General features: G+C 51.6%; 2 protein-coding genes across 4 annotated transcripts in view; both read right to left on the bottom strand.

Moving 5' to 3' along the window:
- Positions 1-218: 218 nt before the first annotated feature.
- On the bottom strand, positions 219-7622 carry GNPNAT1 (glucosamine-phosphate N-acetyltransferase 1). Its single transcript, XM_082284438.1, has 6 exons — positions 7605-7622; positions 4976-5163; positions 4215-4277; positions 2918-3045; positions 2255-2316; positions 219-2016 (listed from the first exon to the last, which is right to left on the bottom strand). The coding sequence occupies exons 2-6, from the start codon at positions 5145-5147 to the stop codon at positions 1869-1871; spliced, it is 573 nt and encodes a 190-aa protein (XP_082140564.1). The 5' UTR covers positions 5148-5163; positions 7605-7622; the 3' UTR covers positions 219-1868.
- An 11318-nt stretch (positions 7623-18940) lies between these two features.
- The window catches only part of FERMT2 (FERM domain containing kindlin 2), a 49052-nt gene continuing 44624 nt past the window's right edge, over positions 18941-23368 (bottom strand). Inside the window, exons 13-17 of one of the 3 annotated variants that reach the window (XR_014226493.1) lie at positions 23245-23265; positions 22641-22765; positions 22200-22341; positions 20031-20293; positions 18941-19655 (exon numbers count right to left, since the gene is read on the bottom strand). Coding sequence is in view for 2 of the 3 variants with exons in the window: in XM_082283378.1 (XP_082139504.1) it covers positions 20120-20293; positions 22200-22341; positions 22641-22765; positions 23245-23265 (462 nt within the window). In the remaining variant the exon portion in view is untranslated. Of the gene's footprint in view, positions 20294-22199; positions 22342-22640; positions 22766-23244; positions 23266-23368 lie in introns of all 3 variants that reach the window. The other 2 variants (XM_082283378.1, XM_082283379.1) reach the window with 2 other exon arrangements.

Here is a 23368-nt window from a genome sequence, read left to right as displayed (position 1 = left end):
AGCAGAAAGCAGGACCTGCTTTACAGAATTAGAGTCAGGGCTCAAGCCATGCAGATGCTGTCAGAGGAGCACATCTGCTTTCTCTTGGGAGAGAAATCCACGTGGAATTGCTGGAAGTGTTCTTTTCAGCCTAGAGAAGGGGAACAGGTACCTGCAGCAGGTGGTGCTGCTCAACAAGTACATCCTCACTCCATGAGAAACACAGATACAGGTAGCAATCATTTATTCAGCTTAAACAAAGATATTCCTTAAAAAAATAATCAATAAATAAACCAGACATCACCAAGGAGACACTGTATGGAGTGGAGAACCCTCAGGAAGATCAAGCAGAGCCCCCAGCACTGTAGAGTCGCTCTCCAGAGCACAAAGCAGGACAGTGTGGAAGGCCTGGCTGCCCACAAACAACCCCGGCTGGGTATAATGCCCTATTCATGGATGTGGGATTTGTCACTCCCCACACAAAACACCACTGTTGGGAACAGGGCTTTGGACGTTATTTGCTTGCCACCCCTGGCAAAAGTGCTAAAATCATTCATCCAGTCTTACAGCAAGAGGGAAGCTCCACAGCAGCAACGCTCCCTTGGGAGCAGAAAGGGGAATTTCTCTCCTGGTTCGCTGTGCTGTAAATCCCTGCTGGCAAAACCAGAGCCCACCTGGCCCTCTGGAGTTCCAGTGACTGGGCCAGGTGTGTTCAGTGAATCCCAGAATGGTTTGGGTTGGAAGGGACCTGAACCTCATCTCAGTCCAACAGGGACACCTCCCACCATCCCAGGTTGCTCCAAGCCCTGTCCAGCCTGGCCTGGAACACTTGCAGGGATCCAGGGACCTCCCCACCGTCACAGGGAACAATTCCTTCCCAATATCCCATCTATCCCTGCCCTCTGGCAGTGGGAAGCCATTCCCCCTTGTCCTGGCACTATCTGCCCATACAAAAGTCCCTCTCCCTCCTTTTTAGGTACTGGAAGTGGCTCTAAGCCTTCTCAGGGCTGAACACTCCCAGCTCTCTCAAGTGAAGCTCAATCTGCCAATCCCAATCCCATTCCCATGGATAGCTAGCCAGAACCCCACTATGGATGGGGTACATTCCTTCAGACATTCCAATTTCCCAGTTACCTCTGCTCTGTTGCAAACCACGTTTGGGGTTTTTATGTCAGAAAAAAGTAATTATCCTGAAAACCAAGTTATCAGCTAAAGTGCAGGAGCCCTGCAGTGAGAAGCACATCCATTTTTAGACTGGCAATTCAGCACAGCCTGTAAGGATTCTCCCCAACCTGCACCAACAGTAACAAATCCAGTCTTGGAAAACAGTGCCTATAAAACTTCTGATGCACCACCAGCACTTCCATGAGGTGTCATGGAAAAAACCAGAACAAAGGCCTGTTCTGTGTCACTAATTCTGCATAAGAGAAGCCTCATCCCTTACCCAGCTACGTCATCCTTCCATCAGCACAGCCAGCAGGACAGTCCCAGGGGCTGTCCTTTGGCTACTAAGAAGCACAAACCTTTAGAAAAATACAATGCAAGAAAAAATTTGAGATAAAAATATATACCTTTGGTTAAAAACCATCCCTTTAACGAGTTCTTTGTAACTCAGCTAGAACAGAAAACCTTCACCTTGACTCAGCAGTAGTAAAAATTAGTTCTAAACTTATTTCTAACCCAGAGGACCCTTTCTAAAACCTCAGTTATTTTTTTTCCCCCAAGATTTACACATTTGATGTTCATTACTTATAGGGACTGTTATATTTGCAGCAATAAACTATATAAATTTTCCACGGAGAGAATGTTTGTAGCACAAGCTCCTCCACCAACAGTCTTTCCAAAAAAAAAAAAAAAAAAACCAAAAAACCCAAAAACACCTGAAGTTGTTAATTAAAGAACCGTTGAAACATGTAGTTTTCTTCAGATACCAAATAGCCAAACTTCTTGTAGAAATCCACATTTTTGGGCAGACACTCGAGCGTGATTTTGTAACAGTTCAGTCTCTTACTTAGCAAGGTGAGGGTGGACGTTAATCTGGAAAAGACAAAAAATCAGCAGTTAAATGCGGGGTCAGTGAGTATTTAATTAGTTAAATTATCACAGCCACAACACTGAGGGCTGACAGCACTCTCTGTGTTTTCCAGCACATCATTTTATTCCCAGCTGGTGATCCCTGCTGGCTCAATTCTTCCCAGGTGCTTGGCAGGAAGGTGTCAGGTGTAAGGGTTTGGTGCCCACCCGCTGCTGAATGGCAAAGGTGGGGAATACTCACAGTTTTCCAAGCTGCTTCCCTCTGCACTCCCCGCTGACCACCACATCTTCTATCCTGCCTCTCTGAAAACACAGGCAAGTGTCTGTTAGCCTTGGAATTGCCCTTCCAGCTCCCTGTTTTCACAGCCTGGCTGGGACTCCCAGCACGGAGATCCTCAGCCATCTGCTCCCTCAGAACCACATCTGACTCCTTCAAAAGCTCACTGGGACAATGGGACAGACCTCCAAGTGATTCTTTTCCTTAGGAAAAGCCAAAGCTTCCTTTTACTATTAGCTTGGCACTCAAAGATGTGATCTATTTTTTAAATGCAGAAAATATTTGATCTTTTTAAACATGTATTTTTAAAGTGTTTAAGGTTGGAAAAGCCCTCTAAGACCATCAAACCCAACCATTCCCCCACACTGCCAAGGCCACCACTGCCCCATGTCCCCAAGTGCCACATCCACATGGCTTTTAAATTCCTCAGGGATGGGGACTCCACCACTGCCCTGGGCAGCCTGTACAGGACTGGACAACCCTTTCCATGAGGAATTTTTTCCCAATATCCAACCTAAACCTCCCCTGGTACAACTTGAGGTTGTCACCACGCAGTAACACCATAAAACCAACATGCCCAGAGTCAGGGACAGGATCTTTCCCTCCCTTCCCAGCTGCAGGATTTACCTTGGCACAGGAGTGAGTGAATTTATGTTCTATAACCAGCGTTGCCGTGGCAACGATCTGCCCCAGGTTTGTGTCCTCCACCACGGTAACGTAGTAATCTCCAGACCTCTTCATGTGCTCAAAGGTTTCTGTGGGAGCAGGCACAGAGTGGAACAGGCAATTCAGGCTCACATTAAATTTCAGTGAAGTCTGATGCTTGCAACAGCCTCTGACTGCAAATCACTGTGGGATCACAGGGAAGATGCACCCAAGACCCCAGAATATGAAAACCCTGGAGTCAGACTAACCCAGGAAAAAGCAGGAATTACACAAAAGCCTTTTCCTTATCTGCCCAGAGAACCCTCCTTGCCGAGCATCTCTGCACACAGGCATTACCACACAGAATCATGGAATGGTTTGGGTTGGGAGGAACCTTAAAGCTCATCCCATTCCACCCCCTGCCATGGGCAGGGACACCTTCCACAAGCCCAGGCTGCTCCAAGCCCCAATGTCCAACCTGGCCTTGGACACTTCCAGGGATCCAGGGGCAGCCCCAGCTTCTCTGGGCACCCTGTGCCAGGGCCTCACCTCCCTCACAGGGAAGAATGTCATGGAAAGGGTTGTCCAGCCCTGGCACAGCTGCCCAGGGCAGCGGTGGAATCCCCATCCCCGGAGGGATTTAAAAGCTGTGTGGATGTGGCACTTGGGACATGGATTAGTGGTGGATGTGGCTTAGATCCTGTGATTCCCTGAATCCCTGGGCTGCTTCCCCCCTGCCTGTCCAGTGCAGGAGTGGGATCTAAAGGGGACTTAAAGTAGGCTCCAAGAGAGCTGGAGAGGGACTTTAGACAAGGGCCTGGAGGAACAGCACCAGGGGCAAAGGCTTCCCACTGCCAGAGGGCAGGGTTAGATGGGATGTTGGGAAGGAAGTCTTCCCTGAGAAGGAGATGAGGGGCTGGCTCAGGTTGTCCAGGGAAGCTGTGGCTGCCCCGTCCTTGGGAGTGTTCCAGGCCAGCTTGGAACAGGGCTTGGAGGAACCCAAATTCAGCCCAAATAATCCATCCTACCAGGTATCTAAAGCTCAGTCTAAAAACCAGTTTCACAATTTAGGCCTGTCCCAGCCAAGCAGCCCTTGGGGATAGCTGCAACTGGATCCAAAGGCTGAGTGCCAAGGCTGCCTCAGGGGAGCTGAACTAATCACTCCCTCTGGCATCAGGCAGTCAGGAGCCTCACACCCAAGCAGATTTGCTGTCAGCATCAGTATCCTCTGATTCCCTGCAAGCTCTATGGAAATGCCAAGGAATAATGATGTACTCACTGATGAACTGCTCCGGGCTCGCAACTCCAGTTTCCGTCAGCTGACCCAGAACCTTAAAAAAGCCTGGTAGGAAAGGAGGGGGGAAAGCAACTCTCAGTGAGGGACAGACACACAATCAAATAGCACAGAACAACCCAACGCAGCTGTTTGGAAAGGGACCATCCCCATGGCACCAGCCCACCACAGTGGGGTTGAGCAATGTTGAAGGATTGGCTAAAGCTCGAGTAGGCCTGAAATAATGAGTCCAAAACAACCTTTGTATCTAAATTCTAGAAGGAGAATTCATGCACCAAGATGCCTGTTCACGTTGCTTTGGTATTAAAGGGAACAGTATGAACAACCATGCTCCCTCTCCAAAACCATGGTGAATGGGAAGTTGTGGAGTATTTGGAAGAGTCTACTTGAATTTTAGGATTAAAACAGGAAACCAAATTTTCAGGGTCACTCAATACAGCACCAATCCATGGTACCAAGTGCTCACATTCAGGGATGTGGTCACAACCCCAAGAACTCAAGAAGCATTTGGACAAGGCACAAGGTGGGATTGTTGGGGTGTCCTGTGCAGGTTCAGGAGTTGGACTCAATGATCCATGTGGGTCCCTTCCAACTCAGGATGTTCTATAATTCCATGTAATTGTTCACTGATAAAAACAACCCAAATCAGGGAAAATGAGCAATCCAAATCTACTGAGGGCTCATGAAGAAATACATGTAATCAACTCAGTCTGGTCATTTCTGGTGATGATAAATCAGGATTCTACCTCGATTTAAATCAGCTGTGCAAAGTGGTCTCAGGACCAGCCCATCCCCTGGATCCAGCGGAGAAATAGCAGGAGAAAAGGTCGTGGTGTTCTCACTCCAGTCAAGTTCCTGCAGGATTCTGGGGTCAAACATGGGAGTGTCGTCGGGCATCACGGTGGCCACGGGCATCATGGCTGCAGCCGGAGATCTGGAACGGAACGACACGAGTAAGGCATGGTTTCATCTCTAAATGAGTTGTTTCCCCTGGCTGTGGCACACTGTGGGGTTCTCCTCAGGGATTTCACAGAAGGTGAATAAACTGTTGTTCACTTTATCTGAAGCTGCTCAGCCTTCACCTGCTGAGGCCACTGGGTTAAAAGAGCGTGTGCACCCAGACACGGCGCACGTCAGCCAGAGTCAGCACGCGGAGCTTTGTGTTTATCTTGGAAAAATCCAGCCTGATAAGGCTTTGAGGAGGGTATTTAACCTTTACAGCCCGCTGGAAAGGAAAGCATCACTCTCAAGAAACCTCCCAACAACCTGTCTAAACATCATTTGCACTCCTGTTCAATTTAAAACCTGCAGTGGGAATAATGCACTTTTTTCCAACCAGTCCCATCCCATAAATACTTAATCTCTGATGCACAAGACACCACATCCCACAGCAGATGATGCCACAGCTACAGCCCAAACTGCCTCTCCTGGGCTGTCCTGTTTGCTCTGTGTGTTTGCAGAGCCCAGCTGCCAAGCACAGCTCCACAGTGTCCATTAACAGGGAAAACACCAGTGCCAAGGTGACAGTGAGACACCTGTTAATGATTAAAGAGATTGGGGAACTGGGGGTTATTCTGGATGACAGCAAGCAAAGGGATGTATTTGCCTTATTGCATTCAAGGCCAGGTTGGACAGGGCTTGGAGCAACCTGGGATAGTGGAAGGTGTCCCTGTGGAATGAGATGGGCTTTAAGGTCCCTTCTAACCTGAAATTCTTTGATAAAGGAAAATAATTCTTACTCTGTCCCCCGTGGAATACCTGGTCAGAGTTCTGGTATGAGCAGAGCTCATGAAAACTTCTAATTTCTTTAGATTACCTTAGCTGCACCATGAATGATACAGCAGTCACACACCAGTGGTCAGGCCAAATAAACAGCAGGAACAAAAAAGTGTTTGGGATGACACTTTTTAAAACAAGACACTTCAGGGCCCAGAGAAAGAACAGAACAGAATGTGAAGCGTCACGGCATAATGAGCCTCAAAAGTGAAAGTGGCTCCAGAAACCCAACTGAAATTCCTTAAAATAAAAAAACAACACAAAATCTTTTTTTATGCCACCTGCTGGTACACACTGGCCTTTAAATCCCAGTTCTCATCCTAATTTTGCATATAAAAGAAATTTGCTGTTACAGCAATTAAACAGCAACACAAACTGTCATCTCGAGTGAATTTTCAAAATGAAACAGCGGGAAAGATGAATTGCAAAGAGAAACATTTATACACATTCCTCTGTTCCTACAGCTCAGCTATTCCAATGTCACTTTTCCTCTGTCCCACAGAATTCCCAAGTGTCCATATCAACATTCAAACAGTGTCTGTACAGAATAAAGCAAACCTCATGAACTCCAGCTCAGGGGTACAGCACACCTAGCTCACACGAAAAGCACAGGGAGGAAATAGAAGTTTCGATGCTCTTTGAGCAATGAGTAACCAACTAAGAGTCATTTTCCCAACTACTTCCGGCACAGCTGGAGCAGGATGGAGTTGAAAGCTACACTAATTTTCTGGAGGCAGGAATATGACTTAGGATAATGCCAACTGAAAATAAAAAAAAAAGGATTAAAGTAAAGGAGAAGAGCTCTGGCCTGTGGGTCGTCCTGGTGTACAGCTCAAGTTTCCCTGGAGCATCCCGGGATCCCCACGTGTGTTGGGAGCAGGGTATGCCCCGGGATCCCCTGAGGTGAGCTGCCATCCCGGGGGACACCCTCAAACCCCCGGAAGGGTGCTTGTCCAGACCTCTGCCAGCTCCACACTTCTGGGGTACGGAGTAACAGAGCCCAGCTCTGCCCCTGGAGGGTCCCCCCAGCTTTCCTGAGCCGAAGCAGCCCCTTGGGGCAGAACCCCCCGCACAGCCAAGCCCTCACACACGGCCCCTCGAGGGGGTCCCCTCAAGCCCTCACCTCACATGCAGCCTTTTAGGGGAGTCCCCTCACGCCCACCACTCACACACAGCCCCTCGGGGGGGTCTCCACACCTCACAAACAGAACCTCGGGGGGTCCCACACCCCCTCACCCCACACACGGTCTCTCGGAGGGTCCCCACAGCTCAACTCAGCTGAAGCTGCTCCTCGGGGGTGGGAGCTTTCCCCAAACCAACCTCTCAGAGAGGTGCCCTCACCTCATACAAAGCCTATTGAGGGCACCCCCTCACTTCATCCGCAGCCCTTCGGTGAGGGGGGGGGGGGGGGCATCCTGTTGCCCCACACACAGACCTTCGGGGCGGTCCCATCACCCCCCACACACACGCAGCCGCTCGATGGGGTCCCCACAGCACCCCTGAGCTGAAGCAGCCCCTCGGGGGTGGGAGCCCCTCCCCAAACCGAGCCCTCACAGAGGTCCCCTCCCGCAGCCCCTCAGGGCCCCTCTCCGCACTCACCCGCGCGCGCCGGCCCCGCCGCACGCGCCGCACGGACGTGGCAGGGTGGGCGGGGCCATGCCGGGCCGGCGCGCGCGCGCATGCCCTCCCGCGCCCCCTCAGCCAATCGCAGCCGACCGCTGCCAACCGCAGCCAATCGCCGCCCATCTCCGCCCGTCGGCCACGCCCCCTCAGCGCCTCGCCGGCCTCGCGACCTTTCGGGGCCCGCCCCGCCCCCTCGCGCGGGTTGGGCGGGGGGCGGGCTGGACACGCCCCCTCCCCGAGAGGCCGCGCCCCTCCCGCCGTGCCCCGCCCTCAGGGCCTCGCCAAGATGGCGGGGCCTGGCGTGTGGTGGTGATGGGTTCTGCTCCGGCTCGGCGCTGCCGCCGCTCTTCCCGCCGCATGAAGGGGTTTTCACCTTCACAGAAGTCCCAGTGGGCTTGGCGAGGGGAAGGGTTAGGGCAGCGAGGCACGACAGATCTCAGCTCCCACACACACCCCCACCTCAGGGGCACCGAGGCTGAGGTGTTTGCCAGGTTTGAAATCATAGAATCGCGGAATTCCAGACTGCGTTGAGTGGCAAAGGACCTTAAAGATCATCTCGTGCCAGCTCCTGCCGTGGGCAGGGACACCTTCCACTAGCCCAGGCTGCTCCAAGCCCCGTCCAACCTGGCTTTGGACACTTCCAGGGATCCAGGGGCAGCCCCAGCTTCTCTGGACACCCTGTGCCTCACTGCCCTCACAGAGAAGAATTCCTTCATACTATCCCATTTAACCCTGCCTTCTTCCAGTTCAAAGCCATTGCCCCTTGTCCTGTCACTCCAGACCCTCACTTGGATAATTTTTATCTCAGTGGGATTGTTGTTGGAGGCTCCCATTGCTCTGCTTGGACAAGACTTGTGCTGGGACGGGCCTTGTTCAGCCTCCAAGGCTGACAGATGTCATGAGTGAGGGTTTTAATTCCTTTTCAGTAAAAAAAACCAACTTTGAGATCATCTCAAGAGACAGTTTTATGAATAGCTGAGGTCAGGGCACGCATGTTGCCTGGAGCAGGAGAACTGGTGAACACAATAATTAACACAAAACACTTCTGAGACATGACTGTTATTTTACCATCAGAATGAATCATTCTGTAACTGTGGAAACAATCAACATTCATTATTTTTGACTTCTTCAGGCCCAGAGTGACCAGATGACACACACTGATCTCCCTCCGTCCAGGCACACCCTAAATCTGGGGGCGAAGCTCCCGGATTGCAGCCAGATGAACCACTGCAATATTTAACCTTTTCTTGCAAGAGAAAGGCACAAACTGGGCCTGAGTTTCCCATCCTACCCCTTCTCTTAAGTTTTGAGGGCTTCAGAGGACTGGGAATGTCCCATCCATGCTAAAAAATGAATATTATATTGTGCTGCTTTGCCTGGTTGGACAGGGAAGTTGGGAGTGTGGACACATTTCCACTCTGTGAAAAACGACAGACAGAGGTTTAGCTTAACTCCCACCACGATGCCTTTTCCTTGATGGAAAGATTTTACAGATTTGAGGTAGATTTCACATTTTTGTGTAAGTAAGTGTGGAGAGTCAATGCTTTTTAAAACCAGAATCGTGCCATAACAAGGCCATGACCACATGGGGTCAGCCCAGCTTTCCCCGTTGAGGCTCAGAGCAGAGGTCCTGGATCTGCAGTGGGAATGCAGCGACTTTTGGACAATCCTTATCCAGGTGCATCCTCCCAGCTCCCCACAATCCAATCGCTGTGTAGGGACATCCTGACCCAGAAGGTGCATCTGGTCTGTGGGGTTTAACAGCTGAGCAGTGCTGTCCTCTGTGTGTATCTCAGCTTCCAACCTCCAGCGCTCCTGTGCAGCAGTGGAATGTTGAAAAATGAGGGGAAAACTCCTTCGTTTGGATTAAAAACTCTTGCTCTGAGTTTGTCAGTCCTGCAGACCAGTGCTATTTCCCACCACAGGTGCTGACAAACCTTTCTGCATGTGGATTTTGTGGCAGCGAGTGTCTAAACCAGAGCAGGGGAATGATTTGGATGGGAAAACTTTCCTTGTCATTCCATGCCCTTATAAATAGTCTCTCTCCATGATTTTTATAGACTCCCTGCAGGTACTGGAGGCTGCAATTAGGTCATCCTGAAGTCTTTTCCAGGCTGAACAATCCCAACTCTCCTAGCCTTTCCTTGTAGGAGAGCTGCTCCATCCCTCTGATCATCTTGGTGGCCTCCTCTGGACTCTCTCCCACAGGTCAATTACATTGATTACTGTTCCCAGAATGGAAAAATCTGGGTCAGGGATCAGCCACTTTGCTGAGTCCACCCTTGAGATGGGCTTTGCTTCCCTGCTGACCAGTGACAGGGCCTGAGGGAACGGCTGGAGCTGTGCCAGGGGAGGTTTAGGTTGGATATCAGGACAAGGCTCTTCCCCCAGAGGGTGCTGGGCACTGCCCAGGCTCCCCAGGGAATGGGCACGGCCCCGAGGCTGCCAGAGCTCCAGGAGTGCTTGGACAGCGCTGCCAGGGATGCCCAGGGTGGGATTGTTGGGGTGTCTGTGCAGGGCCTGGAGTCAGACTCATGATCCCTGTGGGTTCCTTCCAGCTCAGGATATTCTGTAATTCTTTCCGAGGCCAACAACAAGGCCACAGCTCCCTGGTATCTCAGAGGCCAGGATTTGGCTGCTGAAGACCAAGGGGAAAGTTGAAATAACACCTTTCCACTGGTTTCCTCATTTCCACATCTCCTCTCCGCGGGTTCCGCTGTGGCATTTTCTGTTGCAGAGGGGGAAAATAGAACTCCAGCAAAGTGATATCCTTCGGCTGCTCCGGATTTGCCCGCAGGGAAATTGCAAATCCATGACCACAGGACAGCCAGAAAGATGGGAAGGGAGCCATGCACTTGTTTGATGTAAATGTCGGAGCCTGAACACACCCTGCTTTATGAGGAGGGAAAAAGTGCTCTCCTCTTCCTTCGGCTGCATGACAGAAGGCAGGAAGAATGGAGCAATCCTTGCCACAATAAAAGTGTTTACATTCTGTTTTGGAAACATGCTCAGGGCTTGGAATACCCTGGGACCAGCCCCTTTTAACCTCTCATAGACAGGGCTGTATCCAGCCACAAATAAATCCTGAGGGGTGGAAATGTCTGAAGAGCTGCACAAACCAGCTCCAGGCACCTGGATTTTGCAGAGCACCCAGTGCCTGTTTATCTTTGGAAAGAAAGATGCTGCTGTGTCTCCCCAAGTGTTTCCTGCAGACGGATAATGAGAAACTAAATACCTGCTCCAGCTTAATAAAGTCAAGAGGAAACCTGGCAAAGCTCTGCTGCCATCCAGATGGCCTCCTGGGACTGGGAAATGGCATTTCCTTGGGGTTTGGGATAGCATTAGTGCAGTTATGAAAGGAGAAGTGCATCTGGACCGTGTCTGCCTTGCTGGAAATAATTATCCCATCTTTAACCAAGCAGCCAAATGTAATTTAACTGCCCAGAAAGTGTTTGGAGCCACAGGGGTGTTGCAGCCCCAGGCTGCCATCCATGGAGGCTGGAAATGTTGTCTTCAGGTTTTCCCATCTTTCCTGCTCATGTCCCAAAACCATTTTTTTAATGGAGAAAATCCCTGCCTAAGGCTGACAACATCCCACCTTATTAATGCTCCAATATCCCAGCTCAGTAAAGGCTTGTGTATTTTTGTCTATTTTTAAAAATACACAAAAAAAGCTCCAACAAGAAATTTCATTATGGCTCTCACCCTCCTTTGGATGTGGCTGTTTTATGGGAAGTAAAATGACATCAGCTCATCCCAAAAAACTGGAGCTGGGATCAGATCCAGCACGAATGTGGCTTCAGGGTGAGAAATGGGGGATGAAACCCAAATCTGATCCAGGGGTGTGCACATTGCAGGTGACTCCAGAGATTTGGGGTCCCTGCAGGTAAAAGGGCATTTTCTCATCTGCCACAGGCAGAGCGCTCGGGATGATGGATCTTCCCGTATGAAATGAGCACACTGTGGATTCCATATGCCTGGAATGGATTAGTGAGTTTTCCTGGATGGATTAGTGAGTAAATAGCAGCTTTTACCTTTTTCCCTTCCACCAAGGTGGCACCAAGATGATGTTTGCCCAGTGACTGTCTCTGCAGACACGTTGTCACCTGATGTCCCCTCAGTGGGACACTTAAAGAGCTCTGTGTTTCCCAAAGGTTGTATTTCCATGAGCTCCATTAAATTCAGGAAGCTTCTCCAAAGGAAGTACAGCCCTGATCTCTTGCCCTCCTGTTCCATGGGCATTGGGGGATTTATTTAAGGGATATATTTAAGTGTCCCAAGTGAAGGACTTGAAGAATCCTGTGTGTGAGACCAGCGAGGGGCAGCTGTTCCTGGGGGTGGAAGGGGACAGGTGGGCTTTGGAATCTGAGCCAGCCATGGGAACTGATGGTCTCAGATACACCCAAGGGTTGGAGCATTTAAACTGAACAAGGGAAGGTTTAGATCAGAGATTAGGAAGGAATTCTTCCCTGTGAGGGTGGGGAGGCCCTGGCATAAGTTGCCCCGAGAAGCTGTGGCTGCCTCATCCCTGGAAGTGTTCCAGGCCAGCTTGGACAGGGAGCAACCTGGGATAATGGAAGGTGTCCCTGCCCATGGCAGGGGTGGAATGAGATGGGCTTTAAGGTCCCTTTCAACCCAACCCATTCTGTGATGCCACAGTTCTGTGATCATGCCGCTGGTGTCCCGGTGGCCATCCCTGTGTCCAGGCAGCGATCCCTCCTCGGTGCCAGGATCGGGAATGTGCTCAGCCCTGCTGTGCTCACCCGTGGCCCTTCTCTCCGGGCCGTCCCTTTTCCCTCTAGGTGGAGTTATTACACACCAGATTTCAGCTTCTTCCGTGTCTGGATCTGCAGCCGTGCAGACAATGAGATCCCCGCCACTGCCCGCAGCCCCAGTGCCCGGGTGCTTCCCTGGAACTGAGAGATCTGAATTTGATGAAGCCCAGAGTACCTTGGAGAGCTTGCACGTGTTGCATGCGTGGGATGGGAAAGGTGAGCTGTGCTTTGGGGGTGTGTGGGCAAGGGGAGGACGGGGGTCCTTCAGAATGAAAGGAAAATGATTCATCAGGGATGTACTGCAGGCTCTATGGAGCATCTTCCCTTAATTCTGCTTTATGAGCTTTCCCTCCTTTCTCTTACCTTGTGGCACAGTTGGAGAGGAGGAAGAGGAGGCAGGAAATCCCACAGGGTTGTTTTTAAACTCTGCCTGATTAACAGCATCGTTTGGATTGACTTGGTCGCAGAGGGCTTGAAGGACAATTTGGGACTTGTAGGTTCCAGGTGGTCTCATTCCCAGCCCCTCTGGACGTCTGGGACAACGTGGATGCTGGGGGAGCAGCTGGGGCTGGGCTCTGCCCTGTGCCCCACGCTGTGCCAGGGGCACATCCATCCTTGTGGGGGCATCCTGGCTCTTTGACTCCTCCACATTCCCCCACCAATGACATTCCCTGTTCTCACTCCAGTTCTTTTCCAGGATCCAGCCCTTCAGTGCTTTGCAAGATTTACACCCCTCTCGCTCCCTGCCGTCATTTCCCTGTCTGTCTCAGACACGTTCCCACCCTCTTCTCCTGTTTATGGGAAGGGGAGAAGCACTCAGGAGATAAAGCAGCTGCCCACGGCCGTCAGCCGGGCCCTGCGGCTCGTCCTGAGTTCCAGGGAGCCCCTGGCTGTGAGGCTGCATCCTTGGAAGTGCCTGACATGTGATTTTCAGCTGGGAGATGATGTGAATCAGATGTGGTCCCTCCAGAGGGCCACCCAGGGTGGGACCCAGCATGGATGGGGGCTGGAGGTGGCCTCGGGGTAGCCCTGTCCCTCTGGAAGGATGGGCAGGCTTCTTCCCAGGTTTGCCATTCCCAAGAGCTCTCCTCACCCTCGCTGCCTCATCAGAGCAAAACCAAAACTCACAAAACTCTTTCCTCAGGGTCTCCTAGGCAGCTCTTTGCCCTCCTGCCTAAATCTGCTGAGAGCCATCAGGGATACCAGGAACCTGGTTTTTCCCAAGTGTCCCAGGTGAGGTTTGGCCATCCCTGCTGCCTGGGTGAGCAGGAATTAGATGGGCTCATTCCATTGGGACCAGCATCCTGTCTCCCACTGGTGGGGTAGAGCTCAAACCTGAGCTCAGTGGGCTCAAGTGCTCTGAAACAAAAGAAGGTGTGGAAAAGAGGGCAAATTTAGATGGAATACTGGGAAGAAATTCCTGTCTGTGAGGGTGGGCAGGCCCTGGCACAGGGTGCCCACAGAAGCTGTGGCTGCCCCTGGATCCCTGGAAGTGTCCAAGGCCAGGTTGGACAGGGCTTGGAGCAGCCTGGGACAGTGGAAAGATGTCCCTGCCCATGGCAGGGGGTTGGAATGAGATGGGATTTAAGGCCCCTTCCAAGCCAAACCATTCTGGGATTTTATGATGATGCTGATGAAGGAATTGCACAAGAGGGACAAGAGAGCCACTGTCATCCCATTCCAAGCCCAGTTTGGAGGGCAGTGTGGTGCTTTCCCTTGGACAGCCTGGGATAAGGGAGCTCCACTTCCCCTGGGCACCCCTGCAGTTCCCCTGTGGCCCTCAATGCCTGTTCCTGAGCTGTTCCAGTGCTTCTCTTTGGGACATGTCCCCAGGCAAAGGACTAATGGGAGTAAATCCCAGCTGGGATCACTGGTGTGAGTCAAATTTCTAACCCAGATCCTCTCCCATTTCTCACCCTCTTCTCCAGGCAGGAAATCAAAGCCCAGCTCACTCATTAGGGACTGACCAGCTGTTGACCAAAAGCCAAAAATAAAACCCAGAGCAAATGCTTTATTTGCTCAAACTGCTGCATTCTCAGAGGAGGGGGAGTGGGACTTTTCCAAGCAGAGGCTTCCCACCAGCTGGGAATCTGTGGCTTCACCAGGAGCTGACAGCACAAGGGAGCTCTGTTACCAGCTCTTTGTCTTAGCTGGGGATCAAAGGGAAAATTTTCTGAATGATTTCAGTATCTGACAGGTTCCTGCATATTTGAGCCACTGTGAAATATGGGATTGGCCTTTCTGAGTCACTTGGGAATTTGGGAAATATTTTGCTGCTCCTGTGTGAAACCGAAAAAAGAAAAACTCCTGAAGTGCAGCCTCTTCCTTGGATCAGATCAAATGCTGATCATACTGATGTGAGCTCCCTGGCAGCTTTTCTGGGATGAATTTGGCATGTTGGGATTTCAAGTTCTTCTTAAACTGGAGTTTCCCATCCTCTCCCCCCACAGCCCATCAGCAGGGCTGCCCTCAGCTCCCACACGGGGAAGATCCACGTTTGCATCCCGAGGGATAGCAGACCTTCAGCTTGGGAAAAGTCCCCGTTTGCATCCTGGAATTATGCAAAGCAGACGGGAGAGCTTAAGGGAAACCAAAGGAGCAGTTTCTGGGGGGAGACTCAAGGCTGAAATATGTGGAACAGCTGGAGGGATGCAGGGGATTTCAAAGGGAAGGCTGGGATGCCGATGGAAACGGGAGCAGGCACAGGGGCCGCATTGCACTGGTGCTTACGGGAAGAGCTGTAAGCAGGGGGCACTTTATTTGTTTCAGATCTATAACATCCAGCAGATATTTATGGATCTTTTATCTCTTTAGTGCCTCAGGGCTGCAAATCGAAGCACCTGGGGCTCTTGTGAGGCTGAAAGCAAACAAATAAAACCCCCGCTGGTCTCCAGAAAGGTTTGGAGCCCCACGAGCGCTGTCACTGATCTGTCTGAATTTAATTAGGCCCATTAAACTGCTCCCGGTGCCGTCACTCTGGATGGCTTTGGATCCTCACCATCCCTTCCTGCATCGGAGATGAGGGATAATACACCTGGGAAGTGAGGGTTGTCTGAGCCAGATGGAACCAGGCGCATCCACATCCGCGTGTGGTTCCAGCTCTGCGCTGGGTCCTGGCTCTGGCGACACCAGGTCTGGGTTTCCTGCATCCCTAATCAATTCCAGGAAAATCCCTGATGGTCCTGAGTGCCCTCAGAGGGTCCCTCCGTGGGGCAGGTCAGGGTGAAAGGTGCTGCTGATCCCAGCCCTGGGATTCTCAAGCCAGAGAGGAGCTTGGAGGGGTCAGACAAGGCAGGGCAAGGCTGGATAAAGCTCTCGCATTCCCCCTTGGTGTGAGCACCAGGGATTTGGGAGATGTCTTTGCACACAGCCAGGGAAGTGGTGCTGGCCACCCAGGAGCCCCTTCCCGGCCTGAAGGCTGGAAAGTCTCCAATGTGCTTCCCGAGACACTGACGTGACTCACCCAGCTTGGGTTTACTACGGATTAATTTAAGGAGCTTTTTTCAGCTCCTGCCCACCACAGGAAAGCCCCTGGGGTGGCCATCCCATGGCAGGAGGGCTTTTGGAAACCCACGTGTCCTGGGTGTAGGGAATAACCCAGCTCCTCTTGGAGTGCTCGGGGATCCGTTTGTGTTAGAGAATCACAGTCATGGAATGCTTTGGGTTGCAAAGGACCTTAAAGATCATCTCGTTCCACCCCCTGCCATGGGCAGGAGCGCCCTCCACTATCCCAGGTTGCTCCAGGCCCCATCCACTTAACCTTGAAAATCTCCTAGGGTGGGGAGTGGTTGCTCCCTCCCCCTCCCCACAAACCAGCAGCTTCCCCAAATGTCCCTTTTCCACCAATTCCTGTCAGCAGGATGTCCCCGTACCCAGCTCCCACCCCCTCCCTGCTGCAGGGGACAGCCCTGCTGGGGAGATATTTCTTTTCTGCTATGTTTTAAAATATCTGTGTGTCTTCAGACCTCTCCCCCATTCCAAACTTCGCCGATCCCTCTCCAAACCCGCTCCGGGACTCGCCCATCTGCACGGTATTAAATTACTTGGGGCTTAAAACGCCGTCGGAATCCCAGCCGACCCCCCCAGGCCATGCCTGGCTCACACAGGCATCTAAATCCCCTGCTGCATTCGGAGAGGTGCATTTTCACCCTGGCAGCCGGTTTGCATCAGTACCTTGCCAAAAAGTGATTTATTTTTTCCTTTTCCCTTCCTCAAGGTCCTGGAGCGGGGTCAGCAAGGGAGGAAACATCATCCCCCGGCCCTGCTGCTGTTGGAGGGCTGGAGTTGTCCCATTTTCAGGCATCTCTGCCACTTATTTTGTTAAACAGGGGTTTGAGCAGCCTTGTCGGCTTTGAATCTCCCTCCCCATCCTGTGCTTATCACTGGAAGTTGGAAAGAATTCCTTTTTCCCAAGTGCAGCCACCGGTTTGTGGATGCCCGGCGGTCACAGCTCTTCTTCCCCGCTGCTGAATCACCCCCGGGGGCTGGGGACACCCACGGGCTGCCTTCTCCTGGGGTTTGGTTTGGGTTTTAATTTGGATTACTCCTTTGATTACCCAAAAGAAACAACCACAGCCAGATTTCCTTGTGTCAGCAAAATAAATCTCCGTGTCTTCTTCCAGTGTCTTCCCACAGCTGGAGCTGTGGGAACTGGGCTTGGCTGTGCCCTGTCTTGCCAAGACCCTCCTCATCCTCTGCTCTTGGGTTTAATGCCCAAACACCTCAAACCCGCCTGGTCTGTGATTTCCACATAACTGGAAACCCTCTGTGCCCACCACATCCTGGTTTTCCTTTGGCTCAGGATCACAGAGCAAACAGCCACGATCCTCCTTTTCCTTGCTGCTGCCTGTCCTTGAGGTGGATCATCCATCCCGTCCCATGGGCTCCAGCTCTTGCCACCTCCCTCCTTAATCCCTTTCCCAGTGTGTTCCCCTCGTTTCCTCCTCACCCCTGTCCATCCTCAGCATGTGGCCATTCCCATCTGCACCGTATTTTATCTGATGTTTCTCCAGATTTTGGGAAAACCACATAATTTTTTTCCCCCCTCCGCTCCGACATCTCATTACCACTTGCATCTTTTCATCCAAGGAGAACGGAAATTTTCATCTAGGAAGGATCCTAGAAAACCCAGTCTCCTCCTTTGGATCACCTCGAACCCCCTGTGACCCCTTCCAGCACCGCTTCCCACCCGGCTTCTCCCAGCTCCCACCCTCGGGGGGGGCTGTGAGGGGAAGGGCTCTGGTTCCTCTGCCTTCCCATGGCCCTTCCCCGACCTCCTCTGCTTTTCTGCTCAGCGTTTCCTGCCTCCTCGCCTCCCCCAGCTGCACGTCCAGGCCGAGCCCTGCGGAGGTGGCTGGGGACGGATGGACCGAGGGCACTTAATCCATCTTCTCCCCCCATCTTTCCTCTCCCCCTCCCCATCCTGCCTAACCTCAGGCCGGGCAATAGGAGGTGAATATTTTTCAGGGAGCCATCCCCATCACACCCCAGCTTTGGAGCTGTTCCAGTGTTGCTGCCGTGCCTCGCCCGCTCCTGCATCCAGCCGAGATCCTGGCGCTGCCTGCCAGGAGCGTGCTCGCCGCCCTCCGTTCGCGTGGCTCGGAGCTGCCCGGACTTGCTGCATCCCAAAGAACGAGCCCGCGGGCGTGGGGCAGGACCGGGAGCATCCCTGGCACGTCCTGAGCGCTGCTCCGCCCCGGCTGCGCTCCCGCTGGAGTGGGAGGAATCGCCCGGCCCCACCGGGCCACCCCTGCTCCGGGATTTTATGGTGCAAGGGTGCAGCCCGTCCTGCGACACGTGGTGTGAGGCTCAGAGAATCAGTGCAGAAATGGGGAGATGAATTTGTGCCAGGGGAGGCTTTGATTGGATATCAGGGGAAATTCCTTGATCAGGCACTGGAACAGCTGCCCAGGGAAGCAGTGGAGTCACTGAAGGGATGTAAAAGCTTTGTGGATGTGGCACTAGGGGACACCCCAGTGGTGGGTTTGGCCGAGATCCTGTGATTCCCTGAATCCCCGGGCAGCTTCCCCACTGCCCGGCCAGGGAGTGGGATCTACAGGGGACCTAAAGTGGACTCCAAGAGAGCTGGAGAGGGACTGGGGACAAGGCATGGAGGGACAGGACACAGGGAATGGCTTCCCACTGCCAGGGGGCAGGGATAGATGGGATATTGGGAAGGAATTCTTCCCTGTGAGGGCAGTGAGGCCCTGGCACAGGGTGCCCAGAGAAGCTGTGGCTGCCCCTGGATCCCTGGAAGTGTCCCAGGCCAGGTTGGACGTGGCTTGGAGCAGCCTGGGCTAGGGGAAGGTGTCCCTGCCCATGGCAGGGGGTGGAACGAGGGCTTTAAGGTCCCTTCCAACCCAAACCATTCCAGAATTTTATAACTTTGCCTTTTGGTGGCATTTGTTTCAGCAAACTCGGGATAAGGCAGCAGGAGGGAGCCCAAGGCTGGCATGGGATGGCTCCATCCTACAGGAGTTGTTTATGGCCTTTCCACAGCACAGTTAGACCCCAAAAACCAGGAGTGGCAGCTGAACATTAAATAAAAGATTTGACTTTTATTTAAAATAAAGTGTATTTGAACATAGTCTTGATACCACGGACTACGGGAACGCAACACTGGTTATTCCTCGGCATGAGGTGGGCACGGGATCCCTCCTCGTTAGCATTAATGTGGGAATGGCTTAATGAACCTGGTGGTCCTGGCCCCAGGTATCAGCTACTGAGGGTGTTGTGGCACAGCTTAAACTTAGATCAAAATTTACTGGACTGGAAATTGTATTTTTTGTGGGTTTTTTTATTCCTTGGTTTGTCCCCGTACCCCTTCCAGACATCCTACAGTTACTGCTGATCTATGCAATGTCCTAGCTGGCTTGTGAGACTAGTTACAAAAACTGTACAACTTTATAAAATTTGTGGTTTTTTACATTAGTTACACAAAAACCTTTACTTCATAAACCTTTTACTTCATATCGTAATGAAAAAATTTGCATATCAGAGGCAGAACAGTGACTATGCTGGTGAATACTAAAAGTGTCATAATACAATACGGTGTACAAATAAAATTAAAAAAAAAAGACAATATAAATGATTATCAAAAGGCAAGTTAAACAAATAAAACCAAGCTATAACAGACTAACAGAAGATCATCTTCAAGGCCACACAAAACTATCCTCAAAGTCATGTCAGGCACCTTCAGAGTCCTGGTGTAGTGTGAGAGGAGAGATGGCAGCTCTGCTCGGGAGCAGGACGACTTCAAACAGGTCAAATGTACAGAATAAAAACACAAAAAAAGGGAAATAAAACACTCATGCATTAAACATGATAAATAGACTTCATATAGGTTAGCCCTGGATGGCTTTACAAGATGGCTCTTCAAAAATTGGCTTTTTTAAGTCAGTTAAATCTTTATCCTGATCTGCCCATCGGAGTCTGGCTCATCGGCACTGTCACCCTGCCCAGACACGCTCTGGTTATAGCAAATTAACAGAAGTGCTCATTAGTGCACACAGATTAACTGGTCTGGTAATGCAAAACAAAACGAAAAAAAAAAAACCAAAAAAAAAAAAAACCAACCAAAAATCCAATTATTAAAAAAAAAAAAAAAAAAGATACATTTCAAGCTTACTTTATTAAGCAGCATGATCTCAAAGGACAGCTTTGGAAAGTTACACATGAATATGGCCGGGGGGTCCTGCGGGGCGCGGCCGGCGGGGCTCACACCCAGCCGCTGGTCAGTTTGTAGAACATCTCCTCGTCCAGGCTCTCGTTCTGGTCCTTGGCCCGCGTGGACAGGAAGATGTAGCCCCCGATGAACTCGTGCACCACCTTGCAATCCACCTCAGTGCAGATGAACGACACCCGCACCTCGTCCGCAAACTCCACCGTCACCTGCACGGGCACACCCAGCTCAGCCCCGGCCCCCGGGAACGGCTTCTCTTCCCTTCTCCCTCCTTTTTCTGGGTGTTCACATGATTTCCTACTGCCTAAGCAAAATTCTGTGATGCCAATGGAGGAGCGAGGTCAGGGGAGGCCAAGGGCTGGAGCCCCTCTGCTCTGGAGCCAGGCTGGGAGAGCTGGGGGTGCTCACCTGGAGAAGAGAAGGCTCCAGGGAGAGCTCAGAGCCCCTTGCAGGGACTAAAGGGGCTCCAGGAGAGCTGGAGAGGGACTGGGGACAAGGGATGGAGGGACAGGACACAGGGAATGGCTTCCCACTGCCAGAGGACAGGGATGGATGGGAGATTGAGAACTGGGAATTGTTCCCTGTGAGGGTGGTGAGGCCCTGGCACAGGGTGCCCAGAGAAGCTGTGGCAGCCCCTGGATCCCTGGAAGTGTCCAAGGACAGGCTGGACAGGGCTTGGAGCAGCCTGGGACAGTGGAAGGTGTCCCTGCCCATGGCAGGGGGTGGAATGAGATGGGATTTAAGGTTCCTCCCAACCCAAACCACTCTGGGATTCTGTGAATGGTGATTTGGCCTTGATCCTTTTGAGTTCCTTCCACGTTTAAATATCCTGTGACTTTTATTCAAATATTTAGATACTGAAGTACCTTTTATAGCCTTTTAAAATTATTTTCTATTTATTTATCCATTCATTTATTTATTTAAATTACCATTACCCCTTTTATCCCCCCTGACACAGAAACAATCACTCAGCCTGTTCCCACCTCTCCATGGTGAGGACATGGCCATGTTTTCCCTGCTTCCAGAGAAACAGGGACTGGGCACAGACCTTTTGAAGTCTGGGTTTTCCTTCCACTCCTCCCTGGTTTTCTAAATTGAATTTTGTCCACAGAAATACTTTATGGGGGCTGGGGGAGCTCGTTTTGGAGTGACTGAACAGACCATCCATTTATTGGTGCCCATTCTCTTTTTGTCCCCCCGTCCCTGACAGCTCTGCAGGAGGGATGGGGATTCCCAACAGAGTATCCAAGCTGGATAACTGGGAGATCAGGGCTTGCAACTGACTCAAAACAATGACTCTGAGGCAGAGGGGGAAGCTAAATAATTTTTCCAGCAACTCTTAATGAGCTGCAGACTGCAGGAGAACAGCCCTCATGTATCCCTGGCAATTTTAATTGGGTGTTCTGCCAAAAAGGAGCCCAAAAACTTGTGCACCCAAATGTAACAGCAAGGGAAAACCCCATCTCAGAACCTGGGGAAGTACTGGTTTGTTTTTTTGCTATTTACATGAAAGTCTGAGTTGTACAGCAAATGAAAGGAATTTTAGTATGGATAAGGCCCTGTATATTTATGCTATGGGTTAGGATGGAGCCTGAGCATCGGTGCTGAGGTTTCATTTCATTTAACTCTGTGGAGTTCAGAGAATGGAGAAAGTAATTCCTGGCTACAGTGGAGAAAGATTCAGGGCTTTTTTGTATGGGTGACACACAACTCCACCAGTGCCTAAAGGGGCTCCAGGAGAGCTGGAGAGGGACTGGGGACAGGGGAGGGAGGGACAGGACACAGGGAATGGCTTCCCACTGCCAGAGGGCAGGGATGGATGGGAGATTGGGAACTGGGAATTCCTGGCTGTGAGGGTGGTGAGGCCCTGGCACAGGGTGCCCAGAGCAGCTGTGGCTGCCCCTGGATCCCTGGCAGTGCCCAAGGCCAGGTTGGACAGGGCTTGGAGCAGCCTGGGACAGTGGAAGGTGTCCCTGCCCATGGCAGGGGGTGGCACTGGATGAGCTTTAAGGTCCCTTCCAACCCAACCCATTTGGGATTCCAGGACTCCAGGAGTGATGCCTGTCTCACTGCCAGGAGCAGGGGGAGGGGATGGGGTGTCAGGCACCATCTCACCATTTTAATCTCCCAGTTCACGTTCCACTGTTTCATGTTGCTGAAGCGCCAGGTCTTGACGGCGTCGCCCGTGCTGGCGTCCATGCGGATCAGCCGGTTGTAGGCGATGCCAATCAGCTCATCCTTCTTCCCACCCTGGAACCTGGGAGAGGGATTGATAAAAACAAGCCTGTGATACACAGAAATCCAGCAGCTGAGTTCACTTGGAAAACCATTTTTATAAATCATGATTTTAATTTCAGCTCCGGCGCAACTTCCCCAGCCAGGGATGCGCACAAGGATGTCCTTCCCCATGGCAGGGGGTTGGAATGAGATGGTCTTTGAGGGCCCTTCCAGTCCAACACAACCCAACCCATTCCATGATGATTCCAGGATGATTCCAGGATATTTAACCCACTCCCTGTATCCATTAAGGAAACACCCCAGCCCAGCCCCACCCACCTTGCGTTGAAGTGCGTGATGCCGAACTCCGGCAGCGACTGCCAGGCTTGGATGAAGCGCATCTTGGCCTCGATGAGGCTCATCTGGGCCACGTTCTGGTGAGCCTCCAGGATGCGTGCTGTGATCTGCGGGCGGCGAGACACGGCGGGATTAGGGGACGGGGACCTCGGTGCCGCCTCCGCTGTCACGCGCACGGGAGCGGCTCGGGAGCCGCCGCAGATCCGAGCACGGAGAATCAAAGAATTCCTCCCCACAGGTTTTACTTCAGCTCCGACTGCTCCGAGCCCACAGCTGATAAATGTGGAGCTTCCCATGTCCAGACACAGGAAAGCAAATCTAGATCGGAGCTGTCTGGAGGCAAAGAGCCACTCATGCTCTCGGGAACTTTAAGGATGCGAGTGAACAACAAGGCAAATTCCTGGTGTAGGGTTTCCAGTTTCGCCCCATAAATCACTGGGGAGCATTATAAAAACCAAGCAGGGCCCAAGTGTCACGGGGAAGGTGCAGGTTTGGTTAGTGCTTTCACCACTGCTCTCTAAACCAAAGGGGTTCTAGATTAAGTTTATTTTAAGTTTATCTTAATTTTATTGTTGCTGTCACTTACCAAGTCTCTTACATAGCCTGGCTGAAGATGGCAAGGCGAAATGAAAAAAAAAAAAAAAAGAAAAGGAAGCAGAAAGAAAAAAAAGCAATCAGAAATATGGCAACAAAGCAAAGAAAAAGTGTAA

The sequence above is a fragment of the Coloeus monedula genome, assembly GCF_965178545.1.
Source record: "Coloeus monedula genome assembly, chromosome: 6".
In the NCBI taxonomy this organism is placed as follows: domain Eukaryota; kingdom Metazoa; phylum Chordata; class Aves; order Passeriformes; family Corvidae; genus Coloeus; species Coloeus monedula.
Note: the sequence above shows the minus strand (reverse complement) of the source record. Positions and strands in the feature narration are given on the sequence as shown.